This window comes from the organism of the source record quoted next, unplaced genomic scaffold (genome assembly GCF_019419815.1).
Source record: "Pyrus x bretschneideri cultivar Hongxiangsu unplaced genomic scaffold, Pyrus_bretschneideri_v1 Contig26, whole genome shotgun sequence".
Lineage (NCBI taxonomy): Eukaryota > Viridiplantae > Streptophyta > Magnoliopsida > Rosales > Rosaceae > Pyrus > Pyrus x bretschneideri.
Genome location: NW_025999568.1, coordinates 4242699 through 4264674, shown reverse-complemented (window position 1 = coordinate 4264674; position 21976 = coordinate 4242699). Strand labels below are relative to the sequence as shown.

Here is a 21976-nt window from a genome sequence, read left to right as displayed (position 1 = left end):
GAAAGATCATAGCCACCATAGTTGTGTTAAGAATATTCCACTTCCAATCTTTCTATTACAATGAAAAGAATTGAAATTAGTAAATTCCTACATCTATATTTATTTGGAAGTAATTCCCTCTTCATTTTTATTTTACTTTAGTTTTTCTTTGTGATGATGTATCTTATTGTATGCCAATTCTTTCTTTGTATTCTGAAAATATATGCAATATTTTTATTAATTTTCTACTAAATCTTTTACAATCATGCAACTCTTGCCACTTTTTTTGGGAGCATTTTTGCTCACCACTATAACTATAGCGTATGATCATTATACATATAATAATTTATCATGTGATATTTTACCTCTCTATAGTTTTCACATTAAATGTTACATTTAAAAGTTTTTTAAAAAAATTTACTAAGGTTAAATGAAAGAACAATTAATAAATAATTAGACGTATGATAAACATACACTAAAGTTTGGGGCGATAGCAAAAATGTAATGGCATTTGGGGAATTAAATAATTTACGAATTATTATTTTCAAAAAAGCATATGCCAACCAATTATTATTTTCCAAAAAGCATATGCCAACCGAGTAGGTCAAATAAAACATAAAACTTATAAGTCCATTGGCCTTTTGGACCTTTCTGTTTGGTTGATTTCAACTTTTCTTGCACGAGTAGGTCAAATAAAACATAAAACTGTATTTATTTTAACAAATAATATTATCTACATTAAAAGCGAAGAGATGAGTTTAGCTTCATAATGGGCTAACAATAATGTGGTTCAAACTCGTCTTTGGCGAAAATCAAACTTAAGACCTCTCACTTACAAGTGAAGAGGAATACCACTAAACCGTTGTACTAAGTAGCAAACAGAAAACGCCGTTAATGTTGTAACATTGATGTGAAAAATGTGAAATGTGGGAACAGTAATGAAAAAAGACTAACAAAAGATAAATTCTAAGAAAACTCTTTCAAAATGAGACTCTCTATGACTCTCTGTCACCTCATAATTTACCATCAAATATCGTGCGAACATTATAAAACATTGTGCAAAAAACATGAGATAGCAAAGAGTTCATAGAGAGTCCTACTTTTGAAAGGGCTCCTTAGCACTTTTTTTAACAAACAATATTATCTACATTAAGGGGGATGGGAGGTGGATTTAGCCTCATAATGGGCTAGCAATAATGTAGTTCAAATTCACCTTTGGCGAGAATCGAATCTAAGATCTCTCACTTACAAGTGAAGAGGAATACCACTAGACTGTAGTACTAAGTGGCAACTAGCTCATTAGCATTTATCTTCACTAATTTGAAAAACATAGGGCCCTACTCTCTAGGACCACGTGCGCCTATAAAGGCCAGCGTCTAGGACCACGAGCACATTTGAAAAATATTAAAAAAAAAAAAGAGCACATCACCCGCACATTTTAAGTTTATGGTAATTATAACAAAATTCCGTCAATTGGCAAGGTGGTGTGCCACACAATTACCATGACGAGGAATATACACTATTGAGCACTTAACAAACTTAGTCATCAACTCCCTAATATCAAAAGTAATAAAACCAAGACTTGAGTAATCTACAATTCCTCATTTGCAAGCTTCAACTACTTTCACCGAGTTCGTTTCAAACTGGACCAAAATACATCTAGCGTGAATAGCAAACTGCAACCTAGCTCTTATCGCCAATAGCTCCACCTATTTCACAAAGCATATCCCTTGGAACCTCCACACAACCGTTGCTCAAAACAAGCCTCCATCACCACGAAGTACTTCTCCTACGCCACCATCCTTGACCTCTAACTTTGCCGCACCATCTACATTTAATTTAAACCACCCTTCACTAAGTGTCATCCACCTATGTGGTTGTAGCTCCTTAACATGGCTAGGGCTGCAATTAGCCTCATAGAACTCCTGAAGCTAACGCAACGCCCGTTGTGTCGTAGCCAAGAGAATGGGAAGCAAGGAGTTAGAATTCGGTTGGGATTCTGTGAGTGAGGGAGTAGAGACAGAATCGAACAAAAAAGATTCATAGTAATGAAAATCGAACTCAAAAGCAACTTATGACATTTTTTTGATAAAATCCTCCTAGAAAGAGGAACTTGGCAGAGGTACCTCCAAAGGCTCAGCAAATTTCCCCTCCCAGACCAACCTATTATGCTCAACCCAAAGCGCCCATATCATCATTAATATTATATCAAGATCTACCCCCTTGATGTAGTATTCATATTTCATAGATGGGTTTTTATCACAAATGGTCCCTGTAATCGACCCTTACTATTAAGATGGTCATTGAAATTGAAAATCAATCAATAAAGTCTCTGAAAATAGGTGTTGTAAATCAATGTGGTCATTTCGTCACAATTCTGTTAAAAAATTCGTTAAGTGTTGATATGGCCTATAAACGGGTCCCATAAGATTTACGGGTTTTATCACAAATGGTTCCTGAAATTGACTCACACCATCAAGATGGTCCCTAGAATTGACCCACACCATCAAGATGGTCCCTAAAATTGAAATCGATGAATGTAATCCTTGAAAATAGGTGTTGCAAATCAATATGATCCTTCCACCACAATTCTGTAAATTTTTTGTTATGTGCTGATGTGAGTATAACAAGTAATTAAAAAAGTTGTCTAAATACTTTTTTACACAATAGATTTTTTTTTTTTTATAATAGGACCTACTCCGAAGAGAAGGCTTAACCAAGGCCTAAGATGGGGTTTGAAAAAGTTTTCAACCAACAATAGACGCACCTCGGTTATAACCTCATTATCTCAATGCAAAAATCCCCGTTCTTTGAGTCATCAGACTATAGGGAAGTGCCGAACAAGCTCTCCAAGATTAAAGTTGTGAGGATGTTGATCCCTTAAATGGTAACGGTCATGTCCAAGAAGTTGTTGCCAATCAGCCAAGTCGTCACCAAAGTTGATCTCTATCCAGGTTCAATTCGGTGGAGGGTGGCAAAGTGTGTAAAGTTAGATGTATTGAGATTTTATTTTAGAGAATAGACATCGAATGAGGTAGAGGAATGTGGACTGTGATTAGAGGTGATTGTAGGATTGAGCTTTTGGGTTTACAATTTTTTATTAACAATTAAGTTATTAAACCTATTTGTAATTTTTTTAATTTAATTAGGCTTGTGTGATCCAATTATGTGTCACATCAGCACATAACAGAATTTTTGACAGAATTGTGACGGAACGACTACATTGATTTGGGACACTTATTTGAGGGACTACATTGATTGATTTTCAAATTCAGGGACCACTTTGATGTCACAGGTCAAATTCAGGGATCATTTTGTTGTTGCGGGTCAATTTCAAGGACTATTTGTGAGAAAATAGGACATATGTGACCCATTTATGAGCCACATCAGCACTTAACATAATTTTTAATAGAATTTTAACGGAAGGGCTACATTGATTTGCGACACCTATTTTCAGGTATTACATTGATTGATTTTCAATTTCAGGGACCATCTTGATGGTGAGGGTCAATTTCAGGGACCATTTGTGATCAAAACCCTTTCATAGATAATACAATTAGTAGTATTCATCTTCACTTGTAAGTAACATATTTAAGTTCAAATTTCATAAATAGTGAGTTTAATACTAATTATTCTCCCATCTTTTAGTGTAAATTTATCTTTATATCATAAAAAAATAATTAAAAAAAAAACCGATCCTTATAATTAATTTCAAAAACAACTTACGGTCTTGTGCATCTGATGTCACATCCCTGCCCGGGCCCCCATCACATCTCGAGCTCGACTCCACCGTAGCATGATATTGTCCGCTTTGGGCCTCGACCACGCCCTCATGGTTTTGTTTCTAGGAACTCACGCAAGCAAAACTTCCCAGTGGGTCACCCATCCTGGGAATGTTCTGGCCCCTTTCTCGCGTAACTTTGGAGTTCTGATGGAACCCGAAGCCAGTGAGTTCCTAAAAGGCCTCGTGCTAGGTAGAGATGGGAATATACATATAAGGCTTACAAGATCCACTCCCCTGGGTGATGTGGGATGTTACATCTTAACCATTGTGATTCCTGAATTTTATTCGAATTGGAGTTTGATCCCAAAACAAGAAATTTATAAGTATTGAATTATAAAGTTGTCACAATCTAAAGCAATATTCCTTTTAGATGACACCAATTAAGTGGAAAAGTTCAAGCACTAATATTAATAGTTTTTGGGAAACTATTAATGACATCATTGTTAGCACATCGGTTGACTTCTCCAGGGGTTCTATCATGCTGAACCATATTAATAAAACACATATTGCCGTTATTCCCAAAGTTCCTAATCCTGAAAATACTAGCCAGTATCGCCCCATTAGCATTTGCAATAACTCTTACAAGATTCTATCTAAGAAACGTTCAAACAGATTGAAAACCATCCTCCTTGATCTTGTGTCTTATCACCAAAATGCCTTTGTCCTTAAGCGTCAAATACAAGATAATTTATTAATAGCCCATGAGGTTTTTCACTACCTGAAGTTAAAGAGGAAGGGAGGAAAGCATGAACTGGGCTTTAAACTTGATATCTACAAAGCGTATGACTAGGTGGAGCGGGATTTTTTGGAGGAAACAATGGTGAGGATAGGTTTTAATGGGGCATGGATTCGGTTAATCATGGGTTGTGTGACTACTATCTTTTTCTTGGTGGTGATCAATGGGAAACCAAGGAATTATTTTGTTCCTACAAGAGGTCTTAGGCAAGAAGACCCTTTATCACCCTACCTATTCCTCCTTATGAATGAAGTATTGTCCCAAAACATTGTTTGTGCTACTAATTGTGGTTTATTGCAGGGAGTCAAGATTAGTTGTAGCGGACCAATTATTTCCCACTTCTTGTTTGCCGAGGACTTTCTCTTTTTCATCTGAGCAAATGAGCTGAACTGCAGGATTCTTATGAACGTTTTAGAGAATTATTGTCATGCATCGGGGCAAAGAATTAATTACACAAAATCTTCCATCTTCCTCAGCCAAAATTGCTCTTTCGAAGTTACCTCATTGGTCTGCTCTTTGTTCAAAATTGCTTATTTCGAGGATCCTGGGCGTTACCTTGGCATCCCATCAATATGGGGGAGGTCTAAACGCGGTGCACTAATCTATGTCCAGGATAGGGTCTTTAGCAAAATACAAGGGTGGAAAGCTAAGACTCTAACAATGGCACGAAGATAAGTCATACTAAAATCTGTAGCACTAGTGATTCCTACGTATCCTATGTCATGTTTTAAGTTCCCTGTGGCCATTTGCAACTTTTTGAATGGAGCTTTGAGCAACTTTTGGTGGGGTGAATCCGAAACAGGGAATAAAATGCATCGAAAAGCTTGGAAGGATCTTTGTGTGGCCAAGGATTGGGGCATGTGTTTTAGAGATTTGGAACATTTCAACAATGCTCTTCTTGCCAAGCAATGCTGGAGGTTGTGGGAAAATCCTAATGCTTTCTGGGTTCGGGTTTTGAAAGCCCATTATTTTCCTAATGGGGATTTTCTTTTGGCTATTAGAGGAGCACGACCCTTATGGGCGTGGATCAGCTTGTTACATGGTCGGGAGATATAGCATGGTGGCTCCAAATGGCAGGTGGGTGATGGCACTAAGATAAGAATATGGCAAAACAACTGGCTAACTCGTTTGGAGCAATCATGCCCTACTCCCTCCATGATTGTCCCTGGACTATTCCAACCATGGTGGAGTCGTTGATTAACAAAGAGAAGAGAAAGGAGATTGTGCATATTCTATCAGCTCGTGATATTGAACTTATTTTGACCATACCCTTGCATAATATTAGTGAACCTGGCAGGTTGGTATGGCCTTGGAATTGAAATGGGCAATATTCGGTTTGAAGTGGTTATCATTGGGCAATGTCGAAGCATGCTAGCGACCCTCCTTGTATTAATATTCACCAATCCCACCACGTGGATCCGAAACTATGAAAGTTAATATGGAGTATGAAGGCAAAACCGAAAATCAACAACTTTCTATGGAGAGCTATTTCAAATGCCATTCTTACAAAACACAACCTCTTCTCTTGACACATTGGCATGGATCCTAGATGCTCATTTTGTGGTACGGAGGATGAAACCTTAGAACATATTGTTCTCAAGTGCTCGTGGGTGCACTATATGTGGTACGGCTCTCGCTTAAGTTATCACCCTAATAATCAAGCAATTACCTCTTTTGATATCTGGCTTCTATGCATGGCTACGATGGGATCTGCGTCTTTAAGGGATACTATCTGGTTATATATTGGGGTGATATACTGGGAGATATGGAAAGAACAATGTCATGCAGTTTTCATAAAGGTCGCTCCCAAACCCATCTTTGTCTTAGCAAGATGTAACAGTATGTACAATGACATAACAAATATACACACCAGGCTCCCATTAATTGTTAGTCAAGAGGATCATTCTATTCATAGGTGGATCCTTCTAGTGGACCCGAATGTAAAGGTTTGGAACTCTTCCACAATGGAAGCTGGAGTGGAGTTGTTATTCGAAATTCTAGCAGTGAACTCATTTGCGGTGAGTCCAATTTCTTGAAGAGAGCTTCGGTTGAAGAGTTTGAAGCTGAAGAAGTATTAACAGGGATGAAACTAGCTTCAACAAAAAAACTTCCAGCATGTTATGATTGAGAATGATTCTATGGTGGTCATAGAAGCCTTTAATTGTCCTTCTCACACCAAAATATGGAGATTTTACCCCATTATCGCTGAGATTCGACGATTGGCTTCTCATTTTTCATTAGTAACTTAGACTTGGATGGCAAGGTCCTCCAATTGAGTAGCTCATTTGGCGGTTGCACTTGCCAACTCTGATGTGGTAAAAACTAACACACAAATTAAACCCTATAAATTATGCAATCGTAGTACAAGTAAGTAGGGATTGTTCTATTCCGGTGATTAGAAGGGATGCTAATCAACAAAAATTAAACTTATAAAACTGAAAACTAAGTTAAAGTAACAACAAAACAATGACTGGGGAGATTTTGGACGAATTTAATTAGAACAAAAGTAAATGGCAGCAAGTAAATTAAGTTGTGAATGAAATATGGATGAAATGATAGCTAAAGGATTATTCTCCACACATGAAACATATGCATACATATCGATTTCCAGTTATTCTTCCTGTAAACCATGAATGACAATGCTCCAAATTAACTGTGAACAAAACTAATTAATTCTCAGATTTGCCTAAGTTCATTGAATTAGACTCAGCGACGCAACCAAATTATTCTTCTCAAGTTCCCTAACTATAAAAAGCATGATAGAGATACATCTCAAAGATCATTAAGTTATGTGAAAATCATAAGCATTGACAAAGCAAAGCATTCGTAACTATTGAAAGCATGATACTCCTACCAAGAATTTACTTAACTCAATCATGACTAGTGACTTTTACTACTTACAAATATAAGTTCATAACGATTAGGTGAAATTCCCTTATATTCTAGCATCAAATCCTTGCATGCAAACTAAGTATGCATCCTTAATAAACATACAAGAATAGGTTCTCTATAAAGCATATAAGTAAATCGCATTCATGTCTTACGAAACAATAACTGGATGTAATGAATTTATATAAAACATATGATCATGGCTTCAAATTCACCTCTAGCTAAAAATAAACTTAGCTACACATGTTCATCATAACTGGAAAACAATCTAAAATAAATATTGAAACTTAAAACAAAGATAGAAAGAACTTTGAAAATTCCAGCAACTTCAATGGATGAATGGTAGGGCATGGCACACTCTAAAAAATGCAGGAATTATATATATATATATATAGGGAGGGAATGGCTGAATCTAAGAAGGAAAATGTTATGGTGTTTTGAATTATTTTAGGACTCTAAGAATCAGGTAGAGAGTGTTGAATTGTGATTAGGATTCCTCCTTGCAGCTGGAGATAAGATAAGATAAGGTTGGATAAGATAGGATAAGAGAACAAGTACAAGTGGAGTCATAGAAGACTCTGTATTGTACACCAGCATAACTAAGGGGCACCCACGTAATTATCCCAAAACCAAAGGTCAATGTCTTGATTAAACCCTATTTAAAGAAGGAAACTTATCAATCTAATGCAACGAAGTCTCCACTCACTAAAACCCGCACGTACCATGGAAAGATTGCCAGGAGTATTACTCTTCTTTCTTGCCATATTTTTCTCAACAACTCAAGCTTATGAGCCACTTAGAAACCACCATATCCATCTCCTCAGGCCGAAATCTGGGGCGGGTGGCAGCAGCGTTCCCGGTGTGTCTTGCCTGAGTTGGCGTTTGGGGGTGGAAGTTAGGAACATTATCAACTGGAAGACTGTTCCGGCACAATGTGAAAGCTACGTTGGGCACTACATGCTTGGGCACCAGTACAGGAAGGACTCAAAAGCGGTCACTGATGTGGCTTGGCTCTATGCTAAGAGCCTCAATCTTACAAAGGATGGCAAGAACGTTTGGGTCTTTGATATAGATGAGACTACACTCTCTAATCTACCGTATTATGCTCGTCATGGATTCGGGTAAGTTGCTAATTGAGTAAATATTACCAAAATCGTGATATTAATTTTCTTTCACGCAAGCAATTTCTTTAACGTTATATAATAATTCATCAAAATTTTTCTTAAGAAAATGTTAATTATGTTCAATAATTGTAATATTTGTGGATAAATTGGTCGGACTCATTGGCCGGCTTGACTTCTTTGTCCTTAACATATTCATTTGGATTATTCGCACCGTTCAAATATGAGGGAATGAAAGAGAAGGAAAAAACAAAAAAGAGAGAATTCTACTTTTTTTATTTTTAGATCGGGGATTAATATACGAAAACCCACGAGTGTACGCTGCTTAACATTGTAAATTAATTATGGAGTTCTTTATTTCTATTTTTTGGTTCGTTTATCATTTTTATACTGCATACATTCAAATTGTCAAATATTAAATTATAATACAAAATTTCAACAAAAACTTGTAGTAACCAATGATATATTATATTTATCGCCTTCATGACATTTTTCACTATTTTATTAATGTTGAAATAAACAATAATAAGGACCCTTCACGGGTTTTGCATTTTTATTTTCTATAAGGGGTACCCCAGGATTGCAAAATGCTTGTTTGACAGATAAACGAATAATGAAGTTTATATAACGCAAATCGTTTGATTAATAAAAGAATAATAGTGTATGAAACTCAGCGGAAAACAATCATACTTATATATCTTAGTACGGATTTGACTACCACTCATTTTCTCATTTCTCATAACAATTAACTGCTTAACTCACTAACGCTAGAACTTTATTAAAAAATACTGTATAAAACTCACTTATATGTTAATAATGTGACCAATAATGTGGTACCTAAGCTCTTAGTTAGTCTAACTAACGAATTTTTTTTTATTGTGACAGGAACACGAGTGGTACACCATGTGTTTTTATATAAGTAGTGGAAAATTTTATTTTTTAAGTTATTAACTTTTTAACACACATATTCCACCATTTGTATAGTAATACGTGATGTACCACCTCGTGTGCTGGTCACACTGAAAAATCTCTTCTAACTAACAAATATATTTAAAAGATTTTATTAAATATAAAGCATGAGGATGCACATGACCCAACGCATAATAGAAAATTAAAGTAGCAATAAATCAAAGAAGTTGATCATCCAAATGGAAATTTTGCTAAAAAGCAAAACAATAATTGAGAAATCTTAGAAATACAATCTTTTTAGATAATGTAGATTATTGGCAAATCGCATTAAGAATTAATTAATGAAGAAGTTTGTTGTTGTTTGGTAGGGTTTAATAAGCACTCATAGTTTAAACAGCATTTTTGGGAATTAATATTTTCAGGACGGAGGTATACAATTCCACTTCATTCGATGAATGGGTGTTGGAAGGCACAGCCCCAGCTTTGCCCGAGAGTCTTCAGCTGTACAAGAAATTGTTGAAACTTGGAGTCAAGGTCGTGTTCATAACAGGTAGAGGAGAAGATCAGAGAAGTGTCACAACCACCAATCTCAAAAATGTCGGATATCGCACTTGGGAGAAGCTTGTCTTAAAGTAAGCATCTACCAACGACTCAACTTAATACTTGAGAATAGTGGTTCAACCCTAATTTTTTCTATTTCCGCGTTTATACATCTTGACCTACTTTAACCCTATATCAGTATATCTTGCCTATTTTTTAACTTTTCTTGGAAAAAATCAACCTAAATGTATTTGTCGTCCTCCAAATGGTCCCTAGCAAACATACATTTTTGTTGCTTTATTGCAGTTTCGAGAAGGGCTAGTGTTAGAAATCAAGCGCTCTTCTGACCCTCCTTATCCGGATTCGAGGATTCCCTACCTCATATTCTAATTCCTCCATCATAACCCTACCTATCTATTGACAAATGGTTAATAGCAAAACTACATTTTATTGTAGTGTTTTTATTGCTGTCTAAATTGAAGTAACATTTTTGGTTGCAGGGGATCAGCTTATTCTGGGAAGACATCGTACGTGTATAAATCGGCAGAGAGGGAGAAGCTTGAGAAGAGTGGATTCAGAATAATTGGGAACATAGGCGATCAATGGAGCGATATATTGGGGACAAGTGTCGGCAACCGGACCTTCAAGTTGCCTGATCCACTCTACTACATCAGTTGATCACTGGTTTTTTGCTTTTCTGCAAGTGTTGAATAACTGATTGAGGTTTAAATTGAGAAAATAAAGGGGAAAAATGTCAATGTGCTGGATAAATGGTACTATAAGTGAAATTTGACCAAATGTAAGCACTTTTTTTTTTTTCCTTTGAAGAGAAAATGTAAGCGCTTTTGGTTTACTTGATGTAAGTGAGATTGATTATATTGTTAGAAACGCATTTAATTGTCATGAAGCGCACTTAATTTTCTAGAAGTAATCTCAAATGGAACTTTAAAATGAACAACTGGAAAGCAAATCATGCTAAAACTAAAAAATTAGCCTACATTGAAGGATGTAAAAGAGACAAAAAAAAAAAAAAAAAAAAAAAAAAGACAAATCACCAATTAATTAAACAGTTGCAATTAACCTTTACTATCCTTAGTACAAAGAAAAGTTAATTACAAAATATACCTATGAAGTAAATACAATCTTTCAATTTTTATACATTAGTGCCTAAAGTATTAAAATGTTAACATTATAAGTGACCGATGCATCTCATCGTTGACACGAATAAATTATTAATGTGCAGAGCCCATTTCTAGAATATAAACCCAATCATACCACAATGCAACTCAATTTTGGTTTGACACAAGTCGCACTCCTAAAGTAAGACCCGCTCTGATTTAAGAGCAATTCCACCCCTAAAGACTTTGCACTAGCACCCAGCTCTTTTATCCACTCAAGTAAACAGTAATAGACCCTAGTAATAGGCTAAAGCATCTCCACCCCTAACAAAAAATAGCCTAGTCAATTTTATTAAAATATTATTAATTTTTATTATAAAATAATAATTTGGTTTTTTAATTTCTGACTTCTTTTCTCTGACTCCCCTACTCCCGTCTTCTTCTTCTTATTCTTCCCACTTTTCCCACTTTTTTTCTTATCTCTGTACACCATCTTCTTCTTCTTCTTGTTCTTCCTTTTTTTCTCTTTTCTGTACACCATGCCGTCGAATCTACCCTATTCTGAACATGGACACCCACCATCCTAGACCTGCGCACACCGTAAACCCCCAAAAATCAACACCTACATATTCAAAAATTCATCGAAAATATACAAAACGGAAAAAAAATTCCAGTTGCAGGAAGATCCGAGTTAATCTATTGATCGACGACGATCTGAGTTGCAGGAAGATCACGATTTGGAAGGGGGACATGGTGTTGAATATATGGATTTATCAGGGGAAAGGGGTTGATGGGGTTCCAGGGATCAGGATGAGGTTCCAGGAGTCGGATGTGGTTCCAGATGAGAGAGACTGTAGCCATGACATTAGTAAGGCGTCAGATGAGCCGTCTCCTTCCTCTGTCAATTTTAGGTCGGCCTGTGGACTAGCTTGGGCTGGGTACCAGTCTATTCCATGGGCTGGAGTGGATTGGCTGAGTCTTAGCTTGTTTTTTCCACTAGGTGCCGGCCTCTTTTGCTTCCGGTGGAAGTGCTCTAAGGTTAAACACAGTTTAAGACTTGAGCTTCTTGTTGGACCTAAATTGAGCAAGCAAACATATTCAACCTTCTCTTCTATTGAGAGTCTCTCTCCAATTGAGAGCTATTCTCACCGCCTATGTGAGTTTACAGATTCGAAAAATCAGTCAGCTGCCAGCCCTTGCTTTGGCAAAGGTTGGTGGCAACCCCAGTTTCCTTTCGATTTCCTTTCTTAGTGTGTTTATCAGCCTAATTTTCCTCCTATTCTTCTACCAAATTTTCTCCGACTCCAAACCTCAATTCCTTCGTCATAGATCGGAAAGCCCCCAATTCCGACTTTCCTTCTACTATTCTCCGCACTATTTGTTCAATTACATGTCTCCAAACAATTCATTTTCTTCCCTTCCATTATGGCTTTCCCATCCCCTTGTTTCCTCTATCCTACATCCTTTCCCCTAATTCCATTGGATCCATCACCTTTTGACCCACATGCACTGTGTTTTGTCGAAGATCTATAGGAGGGTGTGTAGAGCTTTGGGGATCCTGGTGATGGATTGGAAGTTTTCCTTGTAATGTTTTGGAGGTCCATATTTTGCTTTGTACTTCCTTTGTGATTGGGCATTCGTTTTGTATATGTGTTAGTAAGCAATGAATGTTGCCTTTGACCAACAAAAATAAATATAAAAATTGAGCAAGAAAACAAAAACAAGGATACAAGTGTGGTTTGATATTTTTTCTAAAAGTGGATTGTACACCTACCATGTATGCAAATAACAAAGGCCTATATGGTAAATAAAAGAGGGATAAATTACACAAAACTACCTTAACTATAAGTCGAACCACAATTTCATACCTCATGTTTTAAAAATTACAATGTCATACCTCATCTTACGAATTTGTTGCAATGTTAGACCTCCGTTAGTTTTTCTGTTAATTTTTCTGTTCAATGCTGACGTGGCTTGAGATGGAGCCCACTTCTTGGCCCAATTGAATTAAAAAGTTTAAAATAAAATCATTTAAATATTTTTATAAAAAAATGTAACCCACCCCACAAACTCATCAACCTCGTCCTTCTTCCCTAGTCCACCGATCTTCGCCCAACCCTCCTTCCTTCACCACCAAAACCAAAACCCACTCCCCCACCGCCGCCCTCACCCGCCAATCACCACCCTCTCTCTTTGCTGCTCTTCAACCCAAATTATTCACTACTTATTATTTTACCATTTCATTCCCCAATTTTGTAATTTAGTCAAACAAATCAAATCCCGAAATTTCACAAACTGGGTGTACTCTGTTGCTACGCCCTTTTGACACCTCTGCCACCGCCACCAGCAAATCCCCGTGCATCTATCTTTTTCTTTCCCTTCTGTTTCGAACATTTGGTGGCGTGTTCGTCAATCTTTGCTCATATAATCAGGCCAACATTGTCTTGGGCAACGACACTGGGGACATCTTGGGCAACGGCAACAATCTTCCTAATCTTCCTAGACTACCAACGCCAACAACACTTAATTTATTAAATTATATATATATATATATATATATATATATATATATATTGAATTGGTTGAATAAAAATTTTCAGTAAAATCAACGAGAAACAAACTTGTTTGTCGGATTCGGGTTTAGATTCGAATTCAGAGCTACATCTTTGGCAACGACACTAGGGATTGATCGTTGTTGTAGGGCTTTGGAGATCTTGAAATCGACAGAGGTGGCTGTGCTGGAGCTAGGGTCGAAGGGACATCGGGTTCAATCGGGTTTCTGGGGTCGGGTTTTGGGTCCAGAAGAGGAGGCGGGGACTATTTGGGATTGGAGGTAAGAGAGGAGTTCGTTTTGGGTGGTGCATTGAGACTCCATTCGAGCTGGGTGGTCCAGGGAGAGAGGGTGGTGATTGGCGGGTGAAGGCGGCAGTTGGGGAGGGGCTCTGGTTTTGTTTGTGAAGGAAGGAAAGTTGGGGGAGACGGGTGGACTGGGGGAAGAAAGGTGAGAGTGGGTCCCACAGTTTTTTAGAAAATATTTTAATGATTTAATTTTTTTTTTAATATTAATTAACTTTTTAATCCAATTGGCCAAGGGAGTGGGCCCCACCTCAACCCAATTTAACAAAGAAATTAATAGAAAAAAATAAAGGAGATCTGACATTACAACAAATTCGTAAGATGAGGTATGATATTTGAATTTTTTTTTTTTTGAATAAACGATATTGTTGCAATGTGCTAGCAATAATGTGATTCAAATTCATCTTCGACGAGAATCAAATCTAAGACCTCTCATTTGCAAGTGAAGAGAAATATCACTAGACCATAATACTAAGTGGCTGTAATTTTAAAACATGAGATATAAGATTGTGGTTCGACCTATAATTAAAATAGTTTTGTGTAATTACCATAAAACAGTGATTTCAATTGTTAAAGATTTGAAAATTGTAAATGACTCGATCTCTTTTTGAAAATTACATAAAGTCTTGACAAGTTAAATCACGTGGGTCTCACATGACCATGAATATAGGCCGGGCATTGTTCCGGTTGGATTGGTTTCACACAAAAATTGCGATCAAACCAATGACATTATACTAGTTTGGTTCCGTCCGTATTTAACAAAAATCCATTTAGAAATCAAATTAAGGTTCAGCCGTTTGATTCGAATGGTGTGGGCGTAAATCCATTAATTTTTCTTTTGCCTTTTTTTACAATATTGTTAGCCAAAATCCAACATGTCGTCAATCTTCAAAATTTCACTAACATTAAATTCAACATTCTTATCTGGTTATCAACCAATAAAAAGACTACACACTTCTTCAACATTTTTATTTGGTTGTTAACCAGTAAGAGGATACATCTAAAATAAAAACTCAAAAATTTATTATACGATTCCATTCGATTTTCAACCATTTGATTATTCTTAAGAAACACTTAATTGTACCAATGGCTTCTGAATGTTACTTCTAGTTTAATTTTGGTCTCTAAACTCTCATATTAGTTTTTTTAGTTTTCAAACTCTACAATGTGTTGTACTATTGGTCATTTTCATTAACGCCATCTTTTTTCTCTTTTTTTATTTAAATTTAGGAGTATATTAGGAACTTTATCCCACATCACTAAAAATGAAAAAAAAAATCTAATAAACCAGAATTTATTAGATTTTATTTTTTTGTGTAAGAAAATTGAATACATAACCATTTTCTCCGTAGCTTAATATGATTTGTTAGTTATTTAAGTTCAACCATAGTTCGATCTCCTTTGAAATTGCATTGCCTAATATTTACATGTTAAAGTCCAACCATTTTCATTTTGTATTTTTATAGTTCAAATTTCATTTGTTTGAAGTTTTAGATATTAACTAGATAGTGATATCCGTGCGTTGTTGCGGGATTATAAATTAGATGGATAATTATATTTTTAACATTGCAGTATATAAATTTTAATTAATAACTGTGTGCAAAGAAGCAACTTGTCATGATATAGTGAATATTTGCTAAACTATGCCATGAGATCGTCTTACGGGGGATGAAAAGAAATTTATGCAAACAATTAGAAATCATATAGCTGTAAATGCCAAGTCATGTGATGGTTAAAAATTATGTAAATTGTTTTATGTATCAAGAAATGAAAAGCATATGTAAAGTGAATAGTTACTTGAGCTGAGAGTTTAGATAATGATTTTAAGAGTGGCAAAAGTTTTGTTGGATTGTGCTGGTTGCAAAACATGTCTTCTTTTTGCACACAGAGAAGTTTCAAATGTATGTTAAGATTATTAGGCTAATTCAAATTTATAACATTTGAGGCAGAAAATTAGAAATTGAAATAGATATTCACTTGTTAACACTCGAAAAACTGCAAGCCAGTGGCTCCAAGATAAAAAAAAACTACATAAACCCAAATCAACTAAGTTCCAAAACAACTAAATATGCAAACAACATAATAGTTTGTGTAGTGATCTAGTTTTTTATTTTGTAATTAAATTTAATCTCAAATTTTGGCCCAACAATGGAACCATCAGAGATTGTGCAACAATAGTTTAGTAAACACCATAAGAGAATGGGGATAAATTGAATACTAATACATACACATCTATCTGTATAGTAAAACTAAAAGAAACTAAATGTGACGACTCGTCCCAAAGTATTATATATATTTCCTCCCTTAAGGTGTAAAGTGACAATATTGCCCTCGTTGGCTTAGTGACGTGGATGTACATATACAGTTTTAAATCAATTTTCTCGCTAACGTAATTAAATCGTACTTGACATCACGAGCGCGTTGACGCGAGTTAGGGCTGAATAATGGGTAGGATTATATTTTAGGGTTGACTATACTTTGTCCACTAATCACCTTAACTCCTACTTTATGGGGCCCAATCAGACTTTGGGTTTGTTTTATTTTTCTTTTGGGCCAACTGAAACCTAACTCTCTCCTTCTTTCTCATGGCAACCCAATCAGAGCTTATTATCATTTTCTTCGGGCCAATCCCGTACACACACACACACACATGTACGTATACCCTTACCCTCTCACCTCTTCTCGATCATTCTTATTTGTCTGTACACCCAAGAGCACACCCACACTCAAACTATACCAAAACTTCACGGATCGAACTTGAGATTTCCACTTTCACACTTATCTCGAGCTTTAGAATCTCATGATACCATTCGTTAGATGAGTTGACATGTTTTAACTCGAGGAGCCATAACCTCCGTCGAGGTGTCTTTTTGCTCCGACGTGATCGTGACCTTTTCCCAAGATTTTAAGGCTCAAGGAGGTTCCTAATCGACTCTATAGGGACCTTAGGCTAGTTTTGGAGTAGTTGGATGTCGGGACACGCAAGTTCAAAGGATTCCAGTTGTGGTCGGTTTTTCCGACCTTTTTTCGTTGGGTTTTGGACTCTTAATAGGTACGATCGTGTTCTACTCTTCAAGACCTTCAAATCCATATAAATTTCATAGATTTTGGTTGAGAATTGAAATAGATATTAAGTTTTAAATTTTTTCCAAAAACCGGCAAGTACAGACAGTGATGCATGGTGGTTCCGGTGAAGTCCACAAGAGAAGAATGAGAATATTCCGTTAACTGTAACGGAATATTCTAACGGCGTCAAGTAACACCGTTAGTCTTTAACGGAATATTCTGCTATTTTAACAAATATTCCTTAACGCTATTAGGGATTCCTTCAGTGTGCCAGGTATGTGCTTGCGTGTGGCCGTGCCTTGGTCGGGGCGTGAGGTGCTTGTGACTTCAAAAAAATTTCTAAAAATATGGGGGTGTTCGTGTTGTCGAGTAGATCATGTTGGTATATTCAAACACCCCATTTGAGTAACGTATGAGGAATGAATCCTAGGTTTTGTTCATGTGCTATCGAATTAAAGTTAATTAGTTATTTTGCATATAGGTGAGACGTACCTTGAAGACGAGCGTGGACAAGCAAAGCTAGGGGGCTATGATCCTGCTACCTATCAGTGAGTGGGCATTTGCTTTATATATATATGTTATGGTTTCCAGAACGTTTTTCTTAAATGATGTATGCCTTGAATGCCATGTCGTAAATGAGTTGCATTTTGAGTATTGCATTGTTATACCTGCGAATTAAATTGTGTGATGCTACATAGACTCATGTAAGCTTCAGGTGAGTATGATGTGATTGAATGGATTGTATTACATTGGTATGCATATATTTATTTAGAGCTCATCAGGGCTGTACCCGGGTATATGCTCCCTCTTGGGCTAGGGCCAACCTTCACATGATCGTTCACCTCCCACACCGCATGCTCACCTTGGATTCAAGTTTGGTGCCAACATGTCGTACATACCACAATAAGTGGTTCCGACTTGTAGATGACCCGCAATTTATCGCACAGCCTTCACGTGATCGTAGCACTTAAGCGTACATATTTATACCCAGCCTGTTGTACAGGTCACATAGGTAATCTCCAACTCATGTGCTAGCCTTGGCTAATGAGCTATAGTTCCAGTTATGCAGGTCACATTAGGTGACTCTAGCTGGCATGTTATTTTATATTGATTCTACACATGGCTTACATGATTTAGAGCTGAAATGTTATGACATGGCGTATTTTGGGTTTCACTGCCCTTGTGCATTGTTATATATATATATATATTCAGTATTATTCTCTGGAAACTATACGGGTTTTACAGTGATGGGTTACTATGTTCAGAAAAGATAAATGCGTTTCAAACGCTTTGTTTTTGCCCACTCATCCTTCTGTTTTGCACCCCTCCAGGTTCTAGGTAGTTGATCATCTTTGGTGGCTCATGAGGACTTCCCGGCGGTTCTAACATTTCCATAAATAACTGTGGGGATTTTCTCCCTGGTTTGTATAATTAGTACTTGTTCAGTTTGACTGCACTTGTGATACCTATACTCTAAAATGTTTGTAGCTTGACTGGGTTACTTCCTCACACTTAGTATTATCTTTAGTATAGCTAAGTTTTAGTTGGTTTTTATTTATTCGCATTTTCTTATTATCGTATGCACTTCTCTTGCACACTTGGCTATATCACCCTTACATGACGGCCAACACGTCTCAACTTTGGTCGGGGTGTGTCACTAAACATGTAACATAATTTCTTACATACGTAAAGAAATTAAACCCTAATATCTTAGTAGAAAACAATTTCTTACGTGTTTCAATATATCCAGAAAATGGTTCTTACATGTTTCAATATATCTAGAAAAATGATTTTTTTTCCTTACAAATATGACATGGACACCTGCAACTCCCCTATAGAAATAAAAAAACAACTTGAAAAATTAAAGGGAAATGATTAGACCCAATACTCTCTGATGAATTCCAGCAAATTGAATTGGGGTTCAGATAAATTGGCAGGAATAAAAATAATACCTTCAAATACATGAACAAAAGATATTAGAACAACAAAAAAATCATGAGAATTCAACTTCGCATTAAACTTTGGATCCCAAAACAAAATGAATTATCCCTTCTCTATTTCATTAGCTAGCCACCACTCTCAAAATTCCTCAATCCCTTATATCTCACAAAGATGAACACATGCATGTCCATTTCAGCTCTTAAAACCGAAAGTGATGTTAGGGTTTCTTAGTTTCTTAACCAAATCCACCAATTTGAATCAAATCTCTGCAACACATATGTGCAGCTATCAATGGTTCTTCTTTCGCGTCTTCTTTAGAAGAATAAAACCAACTGTACAAAGGGTAAAATTGCTCCTCAATACCATTTGGCATTTGCATCCAAAATATTGAAGAAACGAACTTAATGATTATGCAATGCAAGTGTGATATGGTTGACTGGTGCTTGATGTGAAGGACATTCAACCATGTTTTAAGATGCAATTTGGACCAAGAAATGAGAATGACGAATAGATGCTATGATGAGCGAGATTATATAACTGCTGAAATTTTGGATTGAAGGAAATATAGTACTTACATAGAGAAAAAGGTTCACCTTGAACACTCCATGTGCAGTGAATGAGAAACTCACTAAGAAAGTTCCAAAGAAAAGATTAAATGGCATGAACTCAATGCTTTTTGTTTTGATAACCAAATTCTAAAAAAAAAAAAAAATGGCATGAGTGAGAACAAATTCAACCATCTAAGAACAATCTAAATGAGGATCATTCGACACGAAGTTATGATGACAATCAATGGCAAACATACATGAAAATTAGTGAAGCAGTACTCAAGTATCCAACGAATAATTACCTCCCATGGTAGTCCAAAAACTTAGGCTGACAATGACAATGGACACCAATAGAACAAAAACTGCAATTAATTAACAATGTCAACATCCTTATCTGCAATAAACATTTTAAAGAACAACAAATAGTCAATAATGCAGAGTTGTAAAAGGTACCTTAATAAGAAGAGATGCATGTAGATTACCTTAAGAGCTCTTTTAGAGTAAGAAATGAAAATGCTCAAGTAGGCTAATTGGAAAGCAGTCCAACTGAATTGATTGTAGTCCTAGTATAATGCTACTCTTCACTATAGGCATTCCATACTAGCAACATATCAAGCAATTCAAAAGTCCATATATGCAAGGCATTCAACAAAATTATTTTGTTGACTTGTCCATGACAAATTTGTTAAATGTTCACCTGGAATTAGAACATCAAAGATTCAACAATCAGCATGGAAGTGAAAAATATTGAATATTAATTCAGTCCAGGAACTAAAAATTTCATAAATGGCTCTTAAATATTGAACCCTAAAAATTCAAACATCAAAGATAACATATCTGAACAATGAAAGATCAAGTCAATTACGCACTCGAGGTTACTACAACATGACGCACAACCACTTTGCATCACTCATAGAGAAATACAAAATTTTAACAAAACCCCATTAGTCAAAATTGAAAATTTCATAAAAATCAAGAAAGAAACACAAATTTACTGATAAAATTCAAGAATTTTAGTCAATTACAAAACACAAAAATCCAAATTTCATAAGAAATCAAGAAAAAAATAATTAAAATTACTGGTAGAAATCAATAATTGTTTTTTTTTTCTTTTCTAAATATACCTTGTGAGAATTGCAGCACAACTTTGTGAGATAAAAAGGAGGCAACTTCGGAATCAGAAGTATCAACTTTGGCCATGACGAACTAATCCTTAGAACTTCAGAAACCCAAATAAAAAAAAATCAAATTTTCATTCTAGAGAAGTAAAATTATAGCAGAAATCAATTATATGTATCTACATAACTGTATACATAGATATACCTGTAGAAGAAACAAAGCAGATGATCGACTAAGAGGAGAAAGGTTGGTTTGAAGCTGCTATGAAAAAATTCATCAATGGGATCAAACTACCTTTCTAAAAATGAAACAGTCCTTACAAAATTCAAGGCTCGAAAATAAAATAAAATACAAATTCAAAAGAACTAAAAAATCCAACATTTCTTAAAAAAACTATTCAGTAAAGGACCCAAAAATCATGCCGTCAAACAAATATGAGAAAAAAAAAGAAGAAATAAGTTAAAGCTAAAAATTACTTACCCACAAACCCAAACCACATCCCTAAACATTACGCATCGCAAAACCCTAGAAATCACCAAAATTGAAAACCTGCGCCACTGGGATCGTTCACACGGTGAGGAACTCCAATCACTCTCACCGATATTCACACCAATCATGACTTTTATCTTTCATTGGAAAAAAAGATCAATATCATTAGTGTATTGTGTTATAGATATCCTCTACAGTTAAAAGTGCATAAACTATAACTAACTAATCATCAGATAAAACTGATTGAAATATGATTTTGAAGGAAGATAATAGGCATATTTTGGAGAACAAAGAGCTCCTAATTGGCAAACTAAATTATTTTATTATGATATTTTTGGTTGGTTAAATGCTAACATGTATGTAGTAGAATTAGCTACTTCAGCATTCTAGACCATATAGATTGAACGGAAGAAAGAGAGAAATAGAGAATTGCAAATAAAATTCTAGAGAGGGTGAAAGGACTCACTCTGAATTCAAAGCCGTTTGAAGAATTTTCTTCAAATCGGGACAGGATTTGTGTCAGGTCGTCATCGCTGACAAAGAGAGTACGAAATCTTCGATATTGAGACCTTACAAAATCTTGGCGTCGGGGACGTCATTGACAGAGTGCATCTCGACCTCGAATTGGAGCTAGTGACCACTAGAGAGTTCGATGTTCTATTTGGCCAAGAATTTGGAGCTTCAGAGAGAAAGATATGCAGGAAAGTTAAAGTAGATGGAGTTGACGAAGGGTAGCTAAATTAGAGTTGAACGATAATAGCAAATGGAGAACGAGGGGTTTCTAGGAGAGAGATTTCTAGTGATCGTGCTTTCTGGAAGCGACTGGAGATCGAAGAGCCTTTTCGTCCCCCTTCCCTCTCCAAGATGGCCAACACGTGCAC

The 21976-nt window shown here is 36.0% G+C and overlaps 1 protein-coding gene and 1 long non-coding RNA gene across 3 annotated transcripts; one reads left to right on the top strand and one right to left on the bottom strand.

Moving 5' to 3' along the window:
• The first annotated feature begins 8057 nt into the window (after positions 1–8057).
• LOC103936374 (acid phosphatase 1) lies at positions 8058–10865 on the top strand. Its single transcript, XM_009346210.3, has 3 exons — positions 8058–8509; positions 9841–10050; positions 10459–10865. Exons 1-3 carry the CDS (start codon positions 8073–8075, stop codon positions 10634–10636), a joined length of 825 nt encoding a protein of 274 aa, XP_009344485.2. The 5' UTR covers positions 8058–8072; the 3' UTR covers positions 10637–10865.
• An 8039-nt stretch (positions 10866–18904) lies between these two features.
• On the bottom strand, positions 18905–21067 carry LOC125478741. 2 transcript variants are annotated; one of them, XR_007259489.1, is made up of 3 exons: positions 20811–21067; positions 20612–20706; positions 18905–20184 (listed from the first exon to the last, which is right to left on the bottom strand). It is a non-coding gene; the product is annotated as an uncharacterized LOC125478741 (long non-coding RNA). The 2 variants fall into 2 exon arrangements; XR_007259488.1 differs by having other exon boundaries at positions 20612–21067.
• Positions 21068–21976: the final 909 nt, after the last annotated feature.